Here is a 17142-nt window from a genome sequence, read left to right on the forward strand (position 1 = left end):
ATACATGAAATGTTTAAAATTGCAAACGTTTTTAACGCAAAAATATATTCCCTACTAAGACTAAAAATTAAGTACATTTTATGTGTAATTTTGCTCTACGCGACAAATTTGGTATGCAAAAGTAAACAGGCAGCGTTTAATTTTATTAACACGGTGTCTAAATTTGCACAAATTAGGAGAAGAAACTGGTAACCTCTCTTAATATGCGTTACTTTAAACAAAAAACTTTTAGAGTAAATTTTAAACATTTTATGTGTAAACTGTGTAATTGTGAACACTAAGAAAATTCTATAGAAATTTTTGTAGTTTAGTTTAACTAATGATTTAACTATACATACTTTAAAATAGTTAAATTAACGGCCCTAAGGGCCAAATTCGCAGTTCTGTACTGAAAATCTGTAGTTAACTGCCGATTATGAGTTAACTATGCACTGTGAATTTGGGCTTAAGTATTTGGAATTCAACAAACAAATTTAAAATTTGTTCTACGCCACGCATATAGTAAGTAAAAGTTAAAAAGCAGTATTTAATTGATAAACATGTTGTGAAAATTTGCATACATTAAGAGAGGAAACTGGTTACCTTTTTTAATATGCTTAAATTTAAACAAACATTTTTTAGAGTGTAGTTAACTCGGCAAAGATTTGTTTGTGTATTTCACTGACGGGCTGACGGTATTATAATGCAAGTTTTGTTTGATATGGAGGGAAAATTAATCGAGTTGGTACGGAATTATCCAGAATTATATAATTTGGCAATAATTGCCAATTAAACATTAGTAAAATAAGTCTTATTGGTTTCAATCAACTTCATTTTACTGAAAGTACCGGACGACATGCTACGGATGTGTGTGAATTGGTATCACTGATCGATGCTGATTGGCAATGATACCGAACTGATACGGCACTAATTTGTGTTTATTATTATTACCAATCGATTACAACAAGCAAAAGCAAGCCCTGGTCAAAGCAACATCGCAAAAAAAATATAGAAAAAGGTTTTTTCTTAACAGCGGTCGCCCCTCGGCAGGCAATGGCAAACCTCCGAGTGTATTTCTGCCATGAAAAACAGCTTCTCATAAAAATACAATCGCCGTTCGGAGTCGGCGTAAAACTGTAGGTCCCTCCGCTTTGTGTTACAACATCAAGGCGCACGCCACAAATCGGAGGAGAAGCTCGGCCAAACACTAACATATGTGTAAGCGCCAATCTATTATTATTATTATTAATCGATTACAACACATTATATGTACATACATACGTACTAGCGTTACAATGGCCGGCCAGATGAATTATGGCTACTAATAAAGGCAAACTCTTCCCCTTAAGTGGTTTTCCCATTTGAGTTTCAATACGGTTTCTCCTTAACTTTGATGCAAAAATACCTACGAGGCGTCGCGAAGCATGCCGGGTATTTGCTAGTATGTATAGGGACGTTCCGATACCATCAAAGTATCGATACCTACTCAAATGAATTTACTCAAATAGCTATTTCGATACTACTTATATGAGTCAAGCGAATGTATCGATACCTACTTATATCGATAATTTTTCATCCTTTTAAATTCAACAAAGCGAAAGTAATTTTCAGGCGTTTTCTGTGACATAAAGCTTTGCGGCACCTGAGTGGAGGTCGACCTATCTCGGAAGAAAGTTCGAAAACGACCTATCTCAGAAAACTTTTCAAAAGCGCCCTATTTCAGAATTTGATTGGAAAACGCCCTATCTCAGAAAACTTTTCAAGAACAACCTATTTCAGAATTCGGTTCAAAAACGCCCTATCTCAAATATTTTCAATATATTTGCAGTTGAGGTATCGATATGTATATTTCTTCTTTAGTAGCACTTAAAGTAATACGATTACTTAGACAAAAAATTCAACCTTTGAAAGGATCCCACAAAACTTTACGGCTATAAAGATTGCTTACACTTTGTTGTGGTATCACTAACTTTGTAAAAATATATCCACACTTTAGAATTTGGCGGTGTAATTGCTTAAAACATTTTTTTTTTTATGAAAACGAAGCAACTATTTTCCATTGAAAAAATATTATCGACAGGATATGGCACTTTCTCAAATCGATTCGATACAAGTACTTTTCTTTCGATACCAAGTAGGTATCGAAACAACGATTCGAGTAAAAAAAGTAGTTGGTATCGAAACAAAAGTATCGAGTACATACTCGTATTTACTTGTATCGGAACATCCCTAAGTATGTATATAAATGCGCTCATACCTCGGTATATGACGACACACACAATTACCACCGCTGTGTTCCAGCTGCTCACGCTTTCTTGTTGCTCACCAGCGTTGCCGTTTTAGTCCAATTGGACCAAAATTGGTAGCTTCATTCTCCGTTGGCAGCTTGGTTGGTTTGATGAAGCTTTTGGTAGGCAAAAATGTTTTCAAAATACAACCAAATTGAACATTAAAATTTGTTCGCTTTCACTTTGCTTACACGTATAAGATTTCTTATATTTTTTCTATATTTTATCAAGCAGACAATTTTCTGCAAACAAAAACTCACTTCCCAAAGCTATGACCGATTAGCTGTTGAAATTAACGAGAAATTATCAATCGCATTGAAAGAAAAATTGGTGATAGGAAATTTGCAAAGTTTAAGTGTATTGGTAAAAAAGGGTTAGTGTATGCAAATTTAATCAAATTTAGAATTTTTTTTATTGAAATGCATAAAATATCTGCTTTTGTTTTTTCACACACAAAAGACAATTTTTTATATGAGTTGAATTAATCCCAAAGATATTTACATATTTTACAAAAATTTTTTATACAATACGATAATTCTTTTATTTAATGGCCCGAATTTCTTTTGTTTAATCTTAAAGATTGGTGTGAATGGTTAACCAATATGTGTAGTTTTAATTTTTACTGTTAATTTGTGTAGCTAAAAACCCCGAAAACTCGAGAAATCTCGTTTTAATGATGACCAAATTTTGGTAGTCTGGAAACTGATTTGGTAGGCGTTTTGGTACCTAAAAATATTTTCAAGTGGCAACACTGTTGCTCACGTTTACCGCTGCGCTGCCAACTTTGCCGTTGCTATTCTACGCTGCTGCTTTCACTTCGCCTTCAACTATGCGCACATATTGCGCCAACTTTAGCATGCTGCTAACTTCTTCTTAACTTGTGGATACTTTCAGCTGTTGATGCGCTTAAAATGTGTCACTGCTACTTGCCTTCTCGTGCACGTTCTACTCTGCGTTATTCTTGGCCTTTCTGCTTGCACTCCCTACAAAAAATGGCTGACCATATCGAAAAGAAACTATCGATTGTACGCTCGCATACATATGTACATACATACATACATATATACATCAAAGAAAATTTTACTTTATTGCCATGATTCAATAACTAATAATAATTGATGCGCCTTGCTTTATTGCTTGCTGTGGTGCAAAATATAGAAGTCGGTGAATTCAAAAAAACAATTAATAAAAATCAGTGTATTCAATTTGTTTGTGGATGGAGAAGAAAACATTTGAGGCCAGTGCGCGTAGGCCGACTGTGGAGTCAGTGACTACAGCGCTGAAATACAATGCAACGCCAACGTGGGACTCCAGCCCTAGGAATGGAGGAAGAAGGACCAAACGGCGCTGAGGAATTTGTTTTTAGCGACAAAAATTCAGTACCGATGAAAAATTATAAGAATTGTCTGAGCTCAGTAGCCCCAAAAAAGCTTGCGTCAATATATTTTTACAAATAAAACAAACACATAAACAAAATCGAATTGCATTTTTTAATTTGGTTTAATGTATTTTTTGATATTTCGCTGCCATCTATTCAGTAATTTATCAATTATTTAGAAGTTAGAATAGTGGTCAGAAAAATCACTAATTATCGTGATATTTTCCCAATAGTTTCATCGCTAAACTCACTTGGACATCACCAACTAGATGACATGTATGAGCGAGTGAACATACTGTAAGGCAAATGCACCCATGTGTGTGCAAGAAAGGGATGAACTATCACACGCCCGGAGAAGTGGTCACTTTTTTCCCCAAGTCCATACAAAACTAACCGCTAAACTGACGAAAAGTTTTAGTCAGTTTTCCCAATAATTTAACCGATAATCATAGGTCAGGTCTGCAGCTTGAATATGTTATTCGCCTTTGCTCGAACTACTGACACCAATTTTAATGCTGCGTACGGCATGCGCTCACTCTTGCTGCTTACACCGCTTGCACCGCTTTTGCTAATGCGCACGATCCGAGCTGTTTTGCTTTTCGACGTCGGTCTAGGTAGCGCTGTCAACTTCGCTGTTCGCGCTGCTTTGCTTCTGCGCCTGTTGTTTTCGACGTAGTTAGAATAACGGTTAACGGGGAACCTGTAAGGTCTAAACGGGACCCTGGATGGCGTGGAACAGGTAAAAATTACTTGGGTTAATCCCACCGCTGTCACCACTTGTAGGAGGGCGTTTTACGCTATTCTGTTTAATATCGTTTATTGATCGAATAAACTACAAAGTACACATTACACATTTTCTTAATTTACTAGGTTATAGGATTAGCGCCTTCTAGAAATAACTAGGCTTTCCAGCCTTTACAATCGTAAGTGAAATCGCGTCCGTTGTTTCCGAGTGTGCGTATTTGAGTGAGTGTCCGTTTTGTCAATTTTTATAATTGTCCCTTCCCTTCCTTCGGTCAGTTATGTTCGCTTCATTTGTTGCGCAGTGTTGCATCTGCTTGTGCGTGGTCAGGGTTGCTTAATGGCATTGTTGTCCGTACTGAGCATCGTCCGTCACATCCAGTGATAGGACTCAAAAAAAATTTGTGTGGTAGAATCTGGAAAAAAATGTGGTAGATTTCAAAATAATGTGACAGATCTCAGGTTTTGGATCAAACTTTGTATAAAACAAGTAAGAAAGTCTAAGTTCGGGCGGAGCCGAACATTAAATACCCGGCGCAATTATTAAATATATGTTTTCCACCTTTCCGAAAACTACCGCTACACGATAAGCCGGGGTGTATAAATTTTAAGTAAATTAGCGTCCTTAAATTTCGAAATATTGAAGTTTCAAGCATTACTGAAATATACGGTTATATGAAAAGCGGTCGTAATTTAGTCCGATTTCAATAATTTTCAATGCTTTGCTTTTATGTGGCAAGCACAATAACCATACCGAGCTTGGTTCAAATTGCTAGAACGGTTAGCGAGATACATATATGTGATCATAAGTGGGCGGTGCCACGCCCATTTTCCAAAATTGTATCATAAGCGTATTTCTTGGTAAAAAATTGTTGCAACCATCAATTTTGAATAAATTAGCTTTAATATTTACTGATTTATCGAGGATTTCGTATTTTTCTAAATTACCGTTATATGGGATGTGGGCGTGGTTATTGTCCGATTTTAAAATTTTTCGGCCATTTGGTATGTTGTAGCAGGACCAACAACTGTGCCAAGTTTGGAAGAAATTGGTGCAGCGGTTATCAAGATATACGCAAGTAACCATAAGTAGGCGTGGCTACGCCCATTTGCCAAAATTTTTTAATATTCTTATTTTTCGTCTAAAACTCATTGTAAATATCAATTTTGAGTGAATTATCTTCAGTAGTTACTAAAATATCGCACTTTTCGTATTTCTGAAAATTACCGTTATATGGGAGGTAGGCGTGGTTATTGTCCGATTTCGCCCATTTTCAATACCATCCGTCCCATGCCCAAAAGAAGTCCACGTACCAAGTTTAGTTAAGATATCTCAATTTTTACTTGAGTTATCGTGTGCACAGACGGACGGACGGACGGACGGACAGACAGTCACCGCTTAATCGATTTCTCTTTTCATTCTGATCATTTATGTATACATTTGTCTATATCTATCTCGATTCCTTTTGCCTGTTACAAACAACCGTTATGTGAACAAAGTTATAATACCCTTGTGCACAAGTGCGCTCGGGTATAAAAATTTAAAAATTCTGCAAGGTGTCACCTAAATTGCAAACCTTTTAATTAGAATCTAAAAAAAAATATTTTAGTATAATAAAGTGCAAGATTGAAGTTACTAAAAATTGCTTTGAGTTTTGGCAATTTCTTTCCTTGACAGTGTAGAGCAGTTCCTTTCCATATCAAGATATTTTTCAAACATATTTTGAAAGATTTCTGCAACCTTGCGGAGTGCTGCCAGCTTTTCTTTTCAACACATCACGATGTAGCGCACAAATGTGGCACGTTCCAAAAACAGCTACTTGGAATTTGCCGATTTTAACAATTCTCAAGCAAAAGTAAACAACGCCTTAGACACTTTAGATGCACTGAAATTTGCTAATACATTCACAAAAATCGCCATTTTTTTAACATTTTCGCTATTAATTCTTTTTATAAGTCATATATTTTGCAATTTAACAAAATAAAACCCAGTTTCCTGTCGAAAAATTGAATTGTTAGTGTTTAGTGTTGGAAAATTTTTGCTCTTAAAATTAAGAAAATTATGACGAGCAAAAATAAAACTACTCAAAAACGCGAATATGTGGTAGATTTCAGACCTTGTGTGGTAGATGTGGTAGATGCTCTAAAACGTGGCAGATCTACCACAATGTGGTAGAAGTCCGATCACTGGTCACATCCCACATGTATGCCCATAATATTTTAAGTGGACTAACTTCTTGTGCTTAAATGATTTCTTATTTAATAAGGCTATCTGACATTGGCTGAAGACGGACGCGCTCAATTTTGAGTTTTCAACTTTAACTTAATAACGAGCAGTTTCATCTTTACCGAGGATCGCAACTGGAAATAATTAAAAACTTCAAAGGAGTTTATTTAATCAAAGGAAAGTCTGGTGCATAGGAAGCGGTGAGGTCAAGAAGGACCAAGTCTACGTGGAGAACAACGCAGGGGGCACCTGGGAGTGTCTGGTGTGGTCTCCACGTTTTTTAACATTTCTTTTTAAGTCCACGGTGCTGTACATACGGAGGGAGCTGTGGGAGGACAAGCCCCTTTAAGCCCTAAATCCGAACAATAATTTCTCAGGTGAGTCTGCTTATTCTATTCAAGTGGTGTGTTTTTTTTTTATTGTGCGTGTAAATAGACGCCAAAATGGCGGACGCGTTGGCGACTGAAGAGCCGCCAGATAACGGTGCTTTAGAGGATGACACAGGCTGGTTTACAGCTGTAGACAAGAGGGGAAAAAAACGAAAAGTTAAAAAAGACAAAGGAATGAGCGAGAAAAAAATAGTCATACAAGAAAGAAGCATTAGTGAATCTCTTTCTAACAGCGAAAGCGAATGTAGGGACGATACGGATACAACCGTTAATAAAATTCCGCTACAAGGAATGCTACTAAAAAGGGGTACATACACTAAGGTACACGAGAATAACCGCCAAATTGTGCACATTTTCAACGAAAACGCGAAGTCAGCCGCAGGGCAAAACGAAAGTGACGCACTAAATAAATCCCCAATGAACGTACAATTAAATCCCTTTGTTAACGAGAACTCACAGCAAATCAATGTGAACTCGAATAACGCCAGCTTAAATGCAGCTGCAGCAAAAAACGAGATTTTTTATGACAATGACCATGATGGTGAGGCGAGCGTGCTTTTCGACACCTCGGCAAGCTCCTTGTTTGAAAATAACAAAACCAAAAACGGACTTTTCCGCTTTGAAAAAATCAGAAAACTAAACATTCAAGGCATGCGTAACGCTCAAGCTATAGGCAAATCCCTGTACAAGGTTACTTTTGACAATGTCTCATCTGCTAATGAATGTCTAAAAAATTTCGACTTAGTAAATGCTAAAATACAACATCCCGCGCAGCTTCATCGAGACTTTCGGTGTGGTACGGCAAATCCCTGTAGAATTTACTGACGAAGAAATCAAAGAAAACATACTTTCGGACATCCCAGTGACCTCGGTCATGCGACTCAAAAGACGGGACCCAAACGATAGGGAAAAACTTCTACCAACCTTCACTGTAAAGATAGGATTCAAAGGCAACAACCTTCCTGAATCGATAGACATATTTATAGCTAAATTCAAAATTCTACACTACTTTCCCAGAATAAGACAGTGTTACAACTGTGGTAGGCTGGGGCACACGAGACTAGCTTGCAAAGCTAAAAAGAGATGTCTCACATGTGGGAAAGAGGACGGGTGTGTCGATAAATGCAATGACGAAAAGTGCATTCTTTGTGGAATCCAAAACCACAGTGCTCTTAGTAGGAAATCGTGCCCTAAATGGGAAAAAGAAGAAGAGATTTTAAAAATTATGACCATTAAAAAAATTTCTAGGAAAGAAGCCTTTGACTCCTACCACAATCTTAAACAAAGCTCAAACAGATTCTCACTTCTCGAAGATTATGAGAGCTTCCCTGCTCTTTCTAGCAATAGACCGAAAGTTGTAAACAGCAATGAAGTGGTCAACAGAATCACAACTAGAGTTAGGTATAGCAAAGTGGCTCAAATTCCCACAAACGGCGGAAGTCAAAAGCCAAACCCGACCGACAGACAAGCAAAGGATAAACAACCCATCATTCCCTGCTACGAGTCCAAGAACTGGAGCCGTGTCGCAAAGATTGAAAGACTTGTCTTTCTTCTGTGCAAAAGGTTTAACATTCAAGTTAACAACACCGATAGCGAGGCCATGGAGGTAACGGCAGCAGACGCAACGGAGCGTAGAAACCAATCAATCACAAATTTGTATGAGAGTCCTACAACTCAACATACAGAGTTTGAAGGCCAACAAGCCACACGTTGAATTTTTTTGCAAGAAACACAACATAGAGCTGCTGGCCTTGCAGGAGATTTTCTCGCAAGATCCTAGTGGTAATAAACTCATTAACTACAACCTTATAACAAAAACTAGAGCTGATGGCTACGGAGGCGTGGCTATTGGCAGCAAAAGAAATATTAAACTACAAAAAATTAAATATCAAACGCAATGTGACATTGTCATTGGCAAGACAACGAATTTGGACAATAACAGCACGATCTGCTCGGCATATTTTAGTCAAACCCTAACCATTCAAAACTTTAACAACGAAATTCAGAAATTGCTATCCTTTTTAAATAAACAACCTAACGTCATTCTTTTGGGAGACTTCAACGAAAGATTTTCTAGGTGGGGAGACAGCTTTGACTCGACGAGGGGAAAAAGCCTTTCGGCTGCCATCGACAGATTCAATTTCAGGTGCCTTAACAGCGGGGCTAAAACCTTTCTCTATACTAACACTAACGGCGAGGGATTAAATGGTTCGGTACTAGACCTCAGTCTTACCAACTGCAACCTCTTCGAAAACTGGTCAACTAAAGCCGATTTCATTGGCGGAAGTCACCACCAACCCATTGTAATTGATCTCAAGAATGTAGAGAAACAGCCGGACTTCTTCATCAGTAAAAATATCCTAAACAACGAACTAAATAAGGTCAAGTGCGAGAACGATCTTAAATCCTTCAACTCTGCGATTCAGCATGCTTTAAAAAAGTCGACGATTGATCTAAATGAAGTTGGGTTTACACCAAAGGCATGGTGGCATGACGGGCTAAACGTAAGTTACAGAAGGCTTGTGGCAACCCGCAAAAAAGCCAGACTCACGAACAATGTCGAAGATTTTGAAGCTGCGATAGCCGCAAAAATTCACTGGCAAAAAGAAGTGAAACGGGCAAAGAAAGCTAACTTCGAAGAAGCTATTGCTGAACTGAACAAAAACCCAAATACGAGAGACTCTTGGAGTTTCGTCAACAACCTTAAAGGAAGAAGCAAACATACTAGCCACTGGATTAGGGAAAATGACGAGGCTTTCTTAACGCTTATTAGAAGCCAGGTAATGGAGAACAATGATGTTACTTCTCAAAGTTATCTACCATGTGGGAAAAATGATAGGTTAAACTTCTCGGTGGAGGAACTTACTGACTTGTTAAAAAAGAAGAAAGGTTCAGCAGGCGGACCGGATAAAATCACGTTTGATATGATAAAAGCTCTTCCCGACGAAACCACAGTCAATTTGGTCAAAGAATTAGAAAACCATGTAAATGAGAATAAGATGGTGGAATCCTGGCAAAGAGTCAAGGTTGTACCCATTCCGAAAGCCAACAGAGACGCAGATATTATCACCAACTTTAGACCGATATCTTTGCTGTCTGTAATAGTCAAATGTGCGAACATGCTAGTCAAAGCTAGGCTGACAGAAGAAGTTGAAAATAAAGGGATTATCCCATCCAACAGTTTTGCATACAGGAAAAATAAATCGGCGCCTATGTGTCTAAATCAAGCGCTTCATCAAATAGAATCGCTACGAAAAGAAAATAGAAAGGTCTTTGCTTGCGTACTTGACATTGACAATGCCTAGAACTGCGTCAAAACATCGAAGCTGATTAATATTTTACATAGCCACAACTTCAACCCAACGATTTGTAACTGGATTCAAAACTTTCTATCAAAACGCACTCTAACGTTAGGAAATCACTCGATCACGGTGGAAAATGGTATCCCACAAGGTAGCTGTTTATCGCCGATTTTGTTCAATATTTACACTAGCGGACTGCACGACTTAAGCGACCATATGACACAGATCCTCCAATATGCCGATGACATTATTTTAATCAGTCATCACGGCTCCGTGCCATCAGCTCTCAATAATCTTAAAACCAAACTTATTGAATTACAATCACAATGCGAATCCTTAAACCTCAGTTTTAACCTATCTAAAACCAAATTCATACACTTTACTAAAGGGCCAAGAAAGCTGTTTGCACTCAACATCAATTCGACCGACATAGAGCAGGTCTTTGAAACAAAAATTTTAGGCAGGATGGTTAGTTCCAACCGATCTATAAAAGATCATGTACAAAAAGTCAAACGGGAAGCAAACTCAGGAATCAACCTATTAACCAAAATTACAACCATTAAGTCGGGTCTAAATCCTAAAGTATCACTAAACGTATACAGATCGACATTAAGATCCAAAATAGAATACGCCTTTACCACTCTGGCAAATGCACCGAAAAGTTACAGCAACGCGTTAAAGTCAATATCTAACTATGCCATTAGAAGGCACTCCACTCCAGATATGCGCTAGCCGGCGAACTACCCCCTAAGCACAGAGCAACCTGGCTAACTGCAAAGGAGCTCTTAAAACAATGGGGCTCAAATGTAACGCTCAAAAACCACCTTAATAACTCTCCGCAGATTAACACTAGTTACAGTTTTACGTATAACAAATTCAAAGAAATTATTGAAAACATAAACACGAACACTCAGGTTACAAAGCACGCAAATTTAAAATTAGTTCCACCACAACTTGGGCACGCAAAGAAAAAATTCTCTGAAAGGCAGCTGATGTCGTTGTATCAGGAGAAGAAAGAAACAATGGAAAAAGAAGGTTTCTACCTATTCGCCACTGATGCGTCCATAGCTGATGACTGTGTAGGTTGTGCTATCCATGTCATATGTAGCGAGACATCTTATATGTACAAACTAAATGAAAAATTCTCCTCCACCTTTGGTGAACTCTGTGCCATCAGGCAGGCTGTAAGAATTGCAAAGAGATTGAAACTATATTGGATAGGTATTTTTACAGACAGCGCAGCTGCGGTCTAGTTACTGGAGCAGGACTCCACAAACAACTTTGTGGTGGCAGAAATACATAATGAGATTTGCAACTCTTCTATTCAAGATATCACAATATGCTGGGGACCGAGCCACGTAGGTATTGGCTTCAACGAGAAAGCAGATCTTGCAGCCAAGACTGCAGTAGATAGGGGTTTAGTCATTGAAAGCATGTATACCTTTCAGGAAGCGAGCACACGCATTAGAGACAAGATCTGGAATGATTGGAATGTTGAATATCAGAACACATGTCTAGTCAAAGGGAAAACCTTTGCACAAATACAACCGTCAGTGACGCGGACTCCGTGGTTCACTAAAAACCAACACAACCTGCCTCCTGCTGACATCAAAATTCTAAATAGTCTTCTGACAGGGCACACTTATTGTAGAGAATATTTAAGTAAATTCAGACAGGATACAACCAGCCTGTGTCATTTTTGCAGCTCTGTTGAAACCGCAAACCACCTTTTGTTTGAATGCAGTAGATTCGCTGTAAAGAGAAGAAGTTTTTATATATTCGATAAATATAACTCCCTTATGGAGCTTTCGATATTAATTGAATTTATTCACGTTAACAAGTTAGATAAATTGATCTAATTTTTGAAGCTATCCCTTTGTATGTGAGTATGCCCTTTTGAAGGACTAGTCAAATTGTAAGTGTCAACTCCTTGCATAAGCCGCTTTGGCTTAAATCCTACACCAGACCTCCCCCGCTCCAGGGATCACGCTCCAACATCGTATGTCAGATGACTGTTACAAAAGTTGCCACATCGCCCAATTACACCCCAAACCGCCAGCCAAGCAACGTGCACCACTCTACATAAAATTGCAACTATCGGAAGCTTAAATTTGCTATCGTTTAAATTGGCAACAGTGGAAAACTCACCAAAAAACTAAATCTGAACAGATGGCATCACCAACATCACGACCACCAAAGTCAACATGAACCAACGACTACAGATCACCTAATCCGCCATCGTTGCATTTGTAATCGATTTTCAGAAAAAAGTTTGCTCGAGCGGTTTTGACGTTCATGCAAAGTCAATAAGAGAGAAACATAAATTGCCGTGAATTGTGTCGATTCACATTTTCAGTAATAAAGCGATCAGACTGTTGAATAACCTGCTATTTAAGGACCTACATAAAGGATCCTTTGCCAGCAACTCTACTGCCTTCCTGCGGAAAGCAGTCTGTCATAGCACAAAAAAAAAAATAAGACCGACAACATACAACAGCATCGTAACTGCCGCTTCAAGACAATTTCGTCGGTCTGGCGAACCTAATATGGACTTCAGAACCTTACCTCAGTATGTATAGCCAGGGTCGCCAAGAGAAAATTCCGGGATCAGTACGGATATTATTTTTCAAATAAAAAAGAAAATGTCTGATTTAGTGTTTCGATCCAGGTATCCGCCGCCATAGTTGAGTACTTCTACTACTTGGTAAGACCCAAATTGGATGTCTGATTAGCGCAACATTCAAACCTGGCAGCGTACTTCTGTCATGAAGAGTTTCTCTCACAACGAATTAGAGAAGCTTTGCCAAATGCTTAACCAAGGATAAACATAAGGCAATTACAAAATTATTCCTTGTAAAATTTGTTTTCTTAATTCAAGCTGATATTATTCAAAATACAATTTCAACATAAAAATAATAAAAAAATGTCATACAAATATATTTGTTTCTTTTATCCGTCATCAATATCCGTTTAGAAAACATCCTTAAAATTTGGAAATAAAATTTTTCTCCATATTCAGACGATATAGGTCATTATTCCTAGTGTTATAAATATATACAAGTGATATACTTACATATATTGATTCGAGTTACTGTCATACCTTTAATATGTGGTTCTATGTGCAAAATGCAACCACTTTTATCGGATTTGCTCGTTATTATCACAATAAGTAGCGCCGAAATAATTACAGATAATATAAGTGTAACTATTAGAAGCCCCTTTTCCACTTTACTACGCGTTCGCCAATTTATGGTAGCCTGCAGTGAAAACAGAATAAGAAAACGATTGTCAGAAAAATTTTGAGGTTATGTTCTTTACATTTAAATCAGTGTCGGGAATTTTATGACAAAATATTTTTTTTTATTTTAGCTTTTATTTCAACATAGATTGATTAAAAGAAAAATTCTGATAAAAATAAAATATTTCACACAAAAAGGGTTGAAATTTTGAAATGCCTGCCCGTATTTTGTTTGTAAGTCAAATATTAGTCGCATTGTGCTACCATGATACAAAAAAGAAGGTAGTTTCAATAAACAACTTTTGACGGATAATACAAGTTTTTGAAGTTTCATAAATTATGACTATTATGAACCGCCTTGCCACTTTGATAATAATGAAACCAATAGATCGGAGTATTTTCTTTCCCATATTTATACCAATGTAATAAAATTTCAAATCAAAAATCATTATCAATGCTTGGTATTTTTTTTTTACTTACGCACTTTTTTTATTAAAAATATTTAAAATGGAAACTGTCAAAGGAGACTTCATCGTAATTGTTCCTTTTATTTTATAATACAAACCACAAGTGCATTGTGTTGTTATTTTTTTCATTTTACTAATTTTGAATGCAATTTTGCGATTTAAAAATCTAATTCTTCACAAATAAAACTTTTTATAACACCGTGCGACAAAAACACAAATATTTACAAAAAGACGATAGAATCGATATACTCATGAAACTATGGGCCAAATATAGTAAAACTGCGTTTTTAGTTTTTTACTCTCACGTCAGGATTTTTTTCAAAGGACATTCAAATTTTAAAGAAATGATTAATTAAAAAATTTTAAAGAAATGATTAATTAAAAAAAAACAGTGTAATGTAGAATAACAATATGGGTACCAAATGAGAGAGAAAATTCTGTAGGATTATCAAACACTAAAGTGTTTTGGTTTACAAGGACGAATAGATATTGGAAGTGCGCGCTTTTAATAAATTTTATCTTTTTAAGTTAATAAAGTCTGCAGGGCGAAATTCAATGATGAGGTCGTGCGTATATTAGTTCTCCAACAATAATTAAAAAAAATATTACAAATTTTCAATGATATTTAAGGACAACATTTGTAAAGGACAATTTCCATACATTCGCCCTTATGCACCAAAAAATTTATTCCGTTATAATTCTACAGAATATAATCATTATTAATTAATTTACTTATTATTTGTTTAGTCAGAACACCAAATATTGTTAAGAAACCTTTAGTCTTTCACAAGGGTTGCCACATTTTTTTAATAAAATTCAATTAGGTTAAATGAAATATTATAATACTAGCAGACCCGGCAAACTTCATCCCGCCAAAATTAATTTTATCATTGAAACATTTTGGTCCAACATTTTCACCAACAATTCACGTTTACGATTTCAATTGGCACGCTCATCGGCTAAGATTATGGTTTGGTGGTCGTTTGCCGCCTTAAATAATCTAACGAAAGTATTATCTCCGTGAAGAAGTTCTTGAAATTCTCTAATTGTGTAGCATTTCATAGAACGGTTAATCTCACAACGAAATAAATTTGAAGAACGTTTCCCCTTCACCCCCTGGCGACAACAATGAACCGGTTCTATAGTGAATCTGCCCCTGAAACTTTATGGTATAGTTGGTGACAATTTCAAAATGGATGCGTATAATTGTTATACAGGAATCTAATATGTATACATAGACTTTGTATGGGAGGTGCCACGCGAATTTTTTTAGCCTATAACTATCATTCGGACGTCTGAAGCAGGTGTCCGGAATTTAAAAAAAATCTGTTTGGCCGTTCTCGAGCTTTGCGGACAAAAAAAAACTTATTTATAATAATATAATATAATACTATTTTATTAATAAATTTCGTTAAAAATAAGCACAGAAATAAAATGAATTTTGCAATGTTAAACGCTTTATTAACTGTAAGATATGGCTTAAAAAATGTACAGAAATGTTGTCATGATTTTGATTTTACAGATGATATCGTCAGGTTAATGAGAAATGAACAAAATTGTAACGACGAAGAATCGCTTAGCGATGATAGTATTGATATAGATATAAATATTTAATGTGTTAAAAAAAAATGTTTATAGATTAAATTATTTTACTATGAGTTCATTAAATGAATACTCTTTTGTTTGTTTGTACATACAGCGTCGGACAATAATAAAGCACCGACATTTTAATTCTTTGTAAATTATAACATAACATTTTAAAAATTTCTTTTACAAATGGATATTTTTCGAAGCATAGTTTGAAATTATTTAAGTTATTTAGTATTGTCCGACACTGTATATAGATATGATTCTAGTACTTATGTATTCTTAATGTGATCTCATTTTTTTGTTTATGTAAGAAATTAATTTTTAAACTGTACATACATATGTATATGTATGTTTTTTACGTTTCTGGGCCGTTATCTTATCCATTAACGATTTAACTATACTTTAAAATAGGTAAGTTGGCGGCCCTTAATATGCTTTATGTGTTACACAACAAGTTTTTTTGTTGAATAAAATATTAATTCTTTCCAGAGTTCATTGTTTTTCTATATCATTACTTATAGAAAATGTTTGCGTGTATACTTATATATTTATATGTAGGTAAAAAAATTTAGCTACCATTTTTACCCACAGCGACGATTTTTAGCTCTTTTTTAGCCTGAATTTAGCTCCCGCTAAAAATGTTTCGCGGCAACACTGTTCACAAAGGGAGCGTTCCCATAAAAGCCTCGTAAACTTACGAGTTTTATACGGTTTACGATTTTACGAGTTTAAGGGAATCCCCTAAATATTATATTTGTTTCTGATCGCATCTTATTTAATAAAGTTACTCAAAATTATGAGATAATGTGCTTTGATAGTTGCATATAAGTATGGCAAACGAGAGCCTTCAGCTTGGAACTCTTTCTTAAGATTGTTAATTATGGGGAAAATATATGATAGAAATAAAAAATTAGCATTTGATTTTGCAACACATTCCTTCGGCCAGGTTTGCAGATCGCATACCGTTTATATCGTAAAACCAGAAATAAAATAAATTTCAAACTATCCCATTGCTCAACTATACTTAAAACAACGCTTTCTAGAGAAAGCCATAGTGTTTAAGATATGCCCAAGATTTTGTGGGGTTTTACAATAGCCCTGAAATTCCTAGTAGAGCAAACGTCAAGCTGTGAGGTTCAACTTATATTGTGTTCTGATTTGCCTTCTATTCGCAAAGTTTATTGTGCGAATTCTGAGTTAAAGTTCTAAAACTAAGTACATTTGCTCCTAATCTATATATATAAAAAGAAGTTACATTTCCTTGGTAATCTTATAACTCAAGAACCGCCGAACCGATTCCCACGGTTTTGCATTCGTTGGAAAGGGCTCGGGCTCCGTGAGGTTTGTAGAAAAGAAAATTTTTAAAAAATAACTAGGGTCTCGAGATATAGACCAAAACGTGGACCTGGGTAACCTTGCGTGTATTTGTTCAATATGGGTATCAAATGAAAGCTGTTCATGAATTCTTTAAGATTGAAAACTTTTCATATAGCTGGGTGACTAGGGTCTCGAGATATAGACCAAAACGTGGACCTGGGTAACC

At 36.3% G+C, this 17142-nt stretch overlaps 1 protein-coding gene across 1 annotated transcript in view; it reads right to left on the bottom strand.

Moving 5' to 3' along the window:
• Positions 1 to 17142, bottom strand: part of Nep3 (M13 family metallopeptidase neprilysin 3) — a gene marked incomplete at its 3' end in the record, with an annotated part of 293210 nt that overhangs the window by 155653 nt on the left and 120415 nt on the right. The window contains exon 3 of the mRNA XM_017609640.1: positions 13405 to 13561. Coding sequence (XP_017465129.1) covers positions 13405 to 13561 — 157 coding nt within the window. The remainder of the gene's footprint in view (positions 1 to 13404; positions 13562 to 17142) is intronic.

Source organism: Rhagoletis zephyria, unplaced genomic scaffold (genome assembly GCF_001687245.7).
Source record: "Rhagoletis zephyria isolate East Lansing unplaced genomic scaffold, Rhagoletis_zephyria_1.1 Rzeph_scaffold_00241, whole genome shotgun sequence".
Lineage (NCBI taxonomy): Eukaryota > Metazoa > Arthropoda > Insecta > Diptera > Tephritidae > Rhagoletis > Rhagoletis zephyria.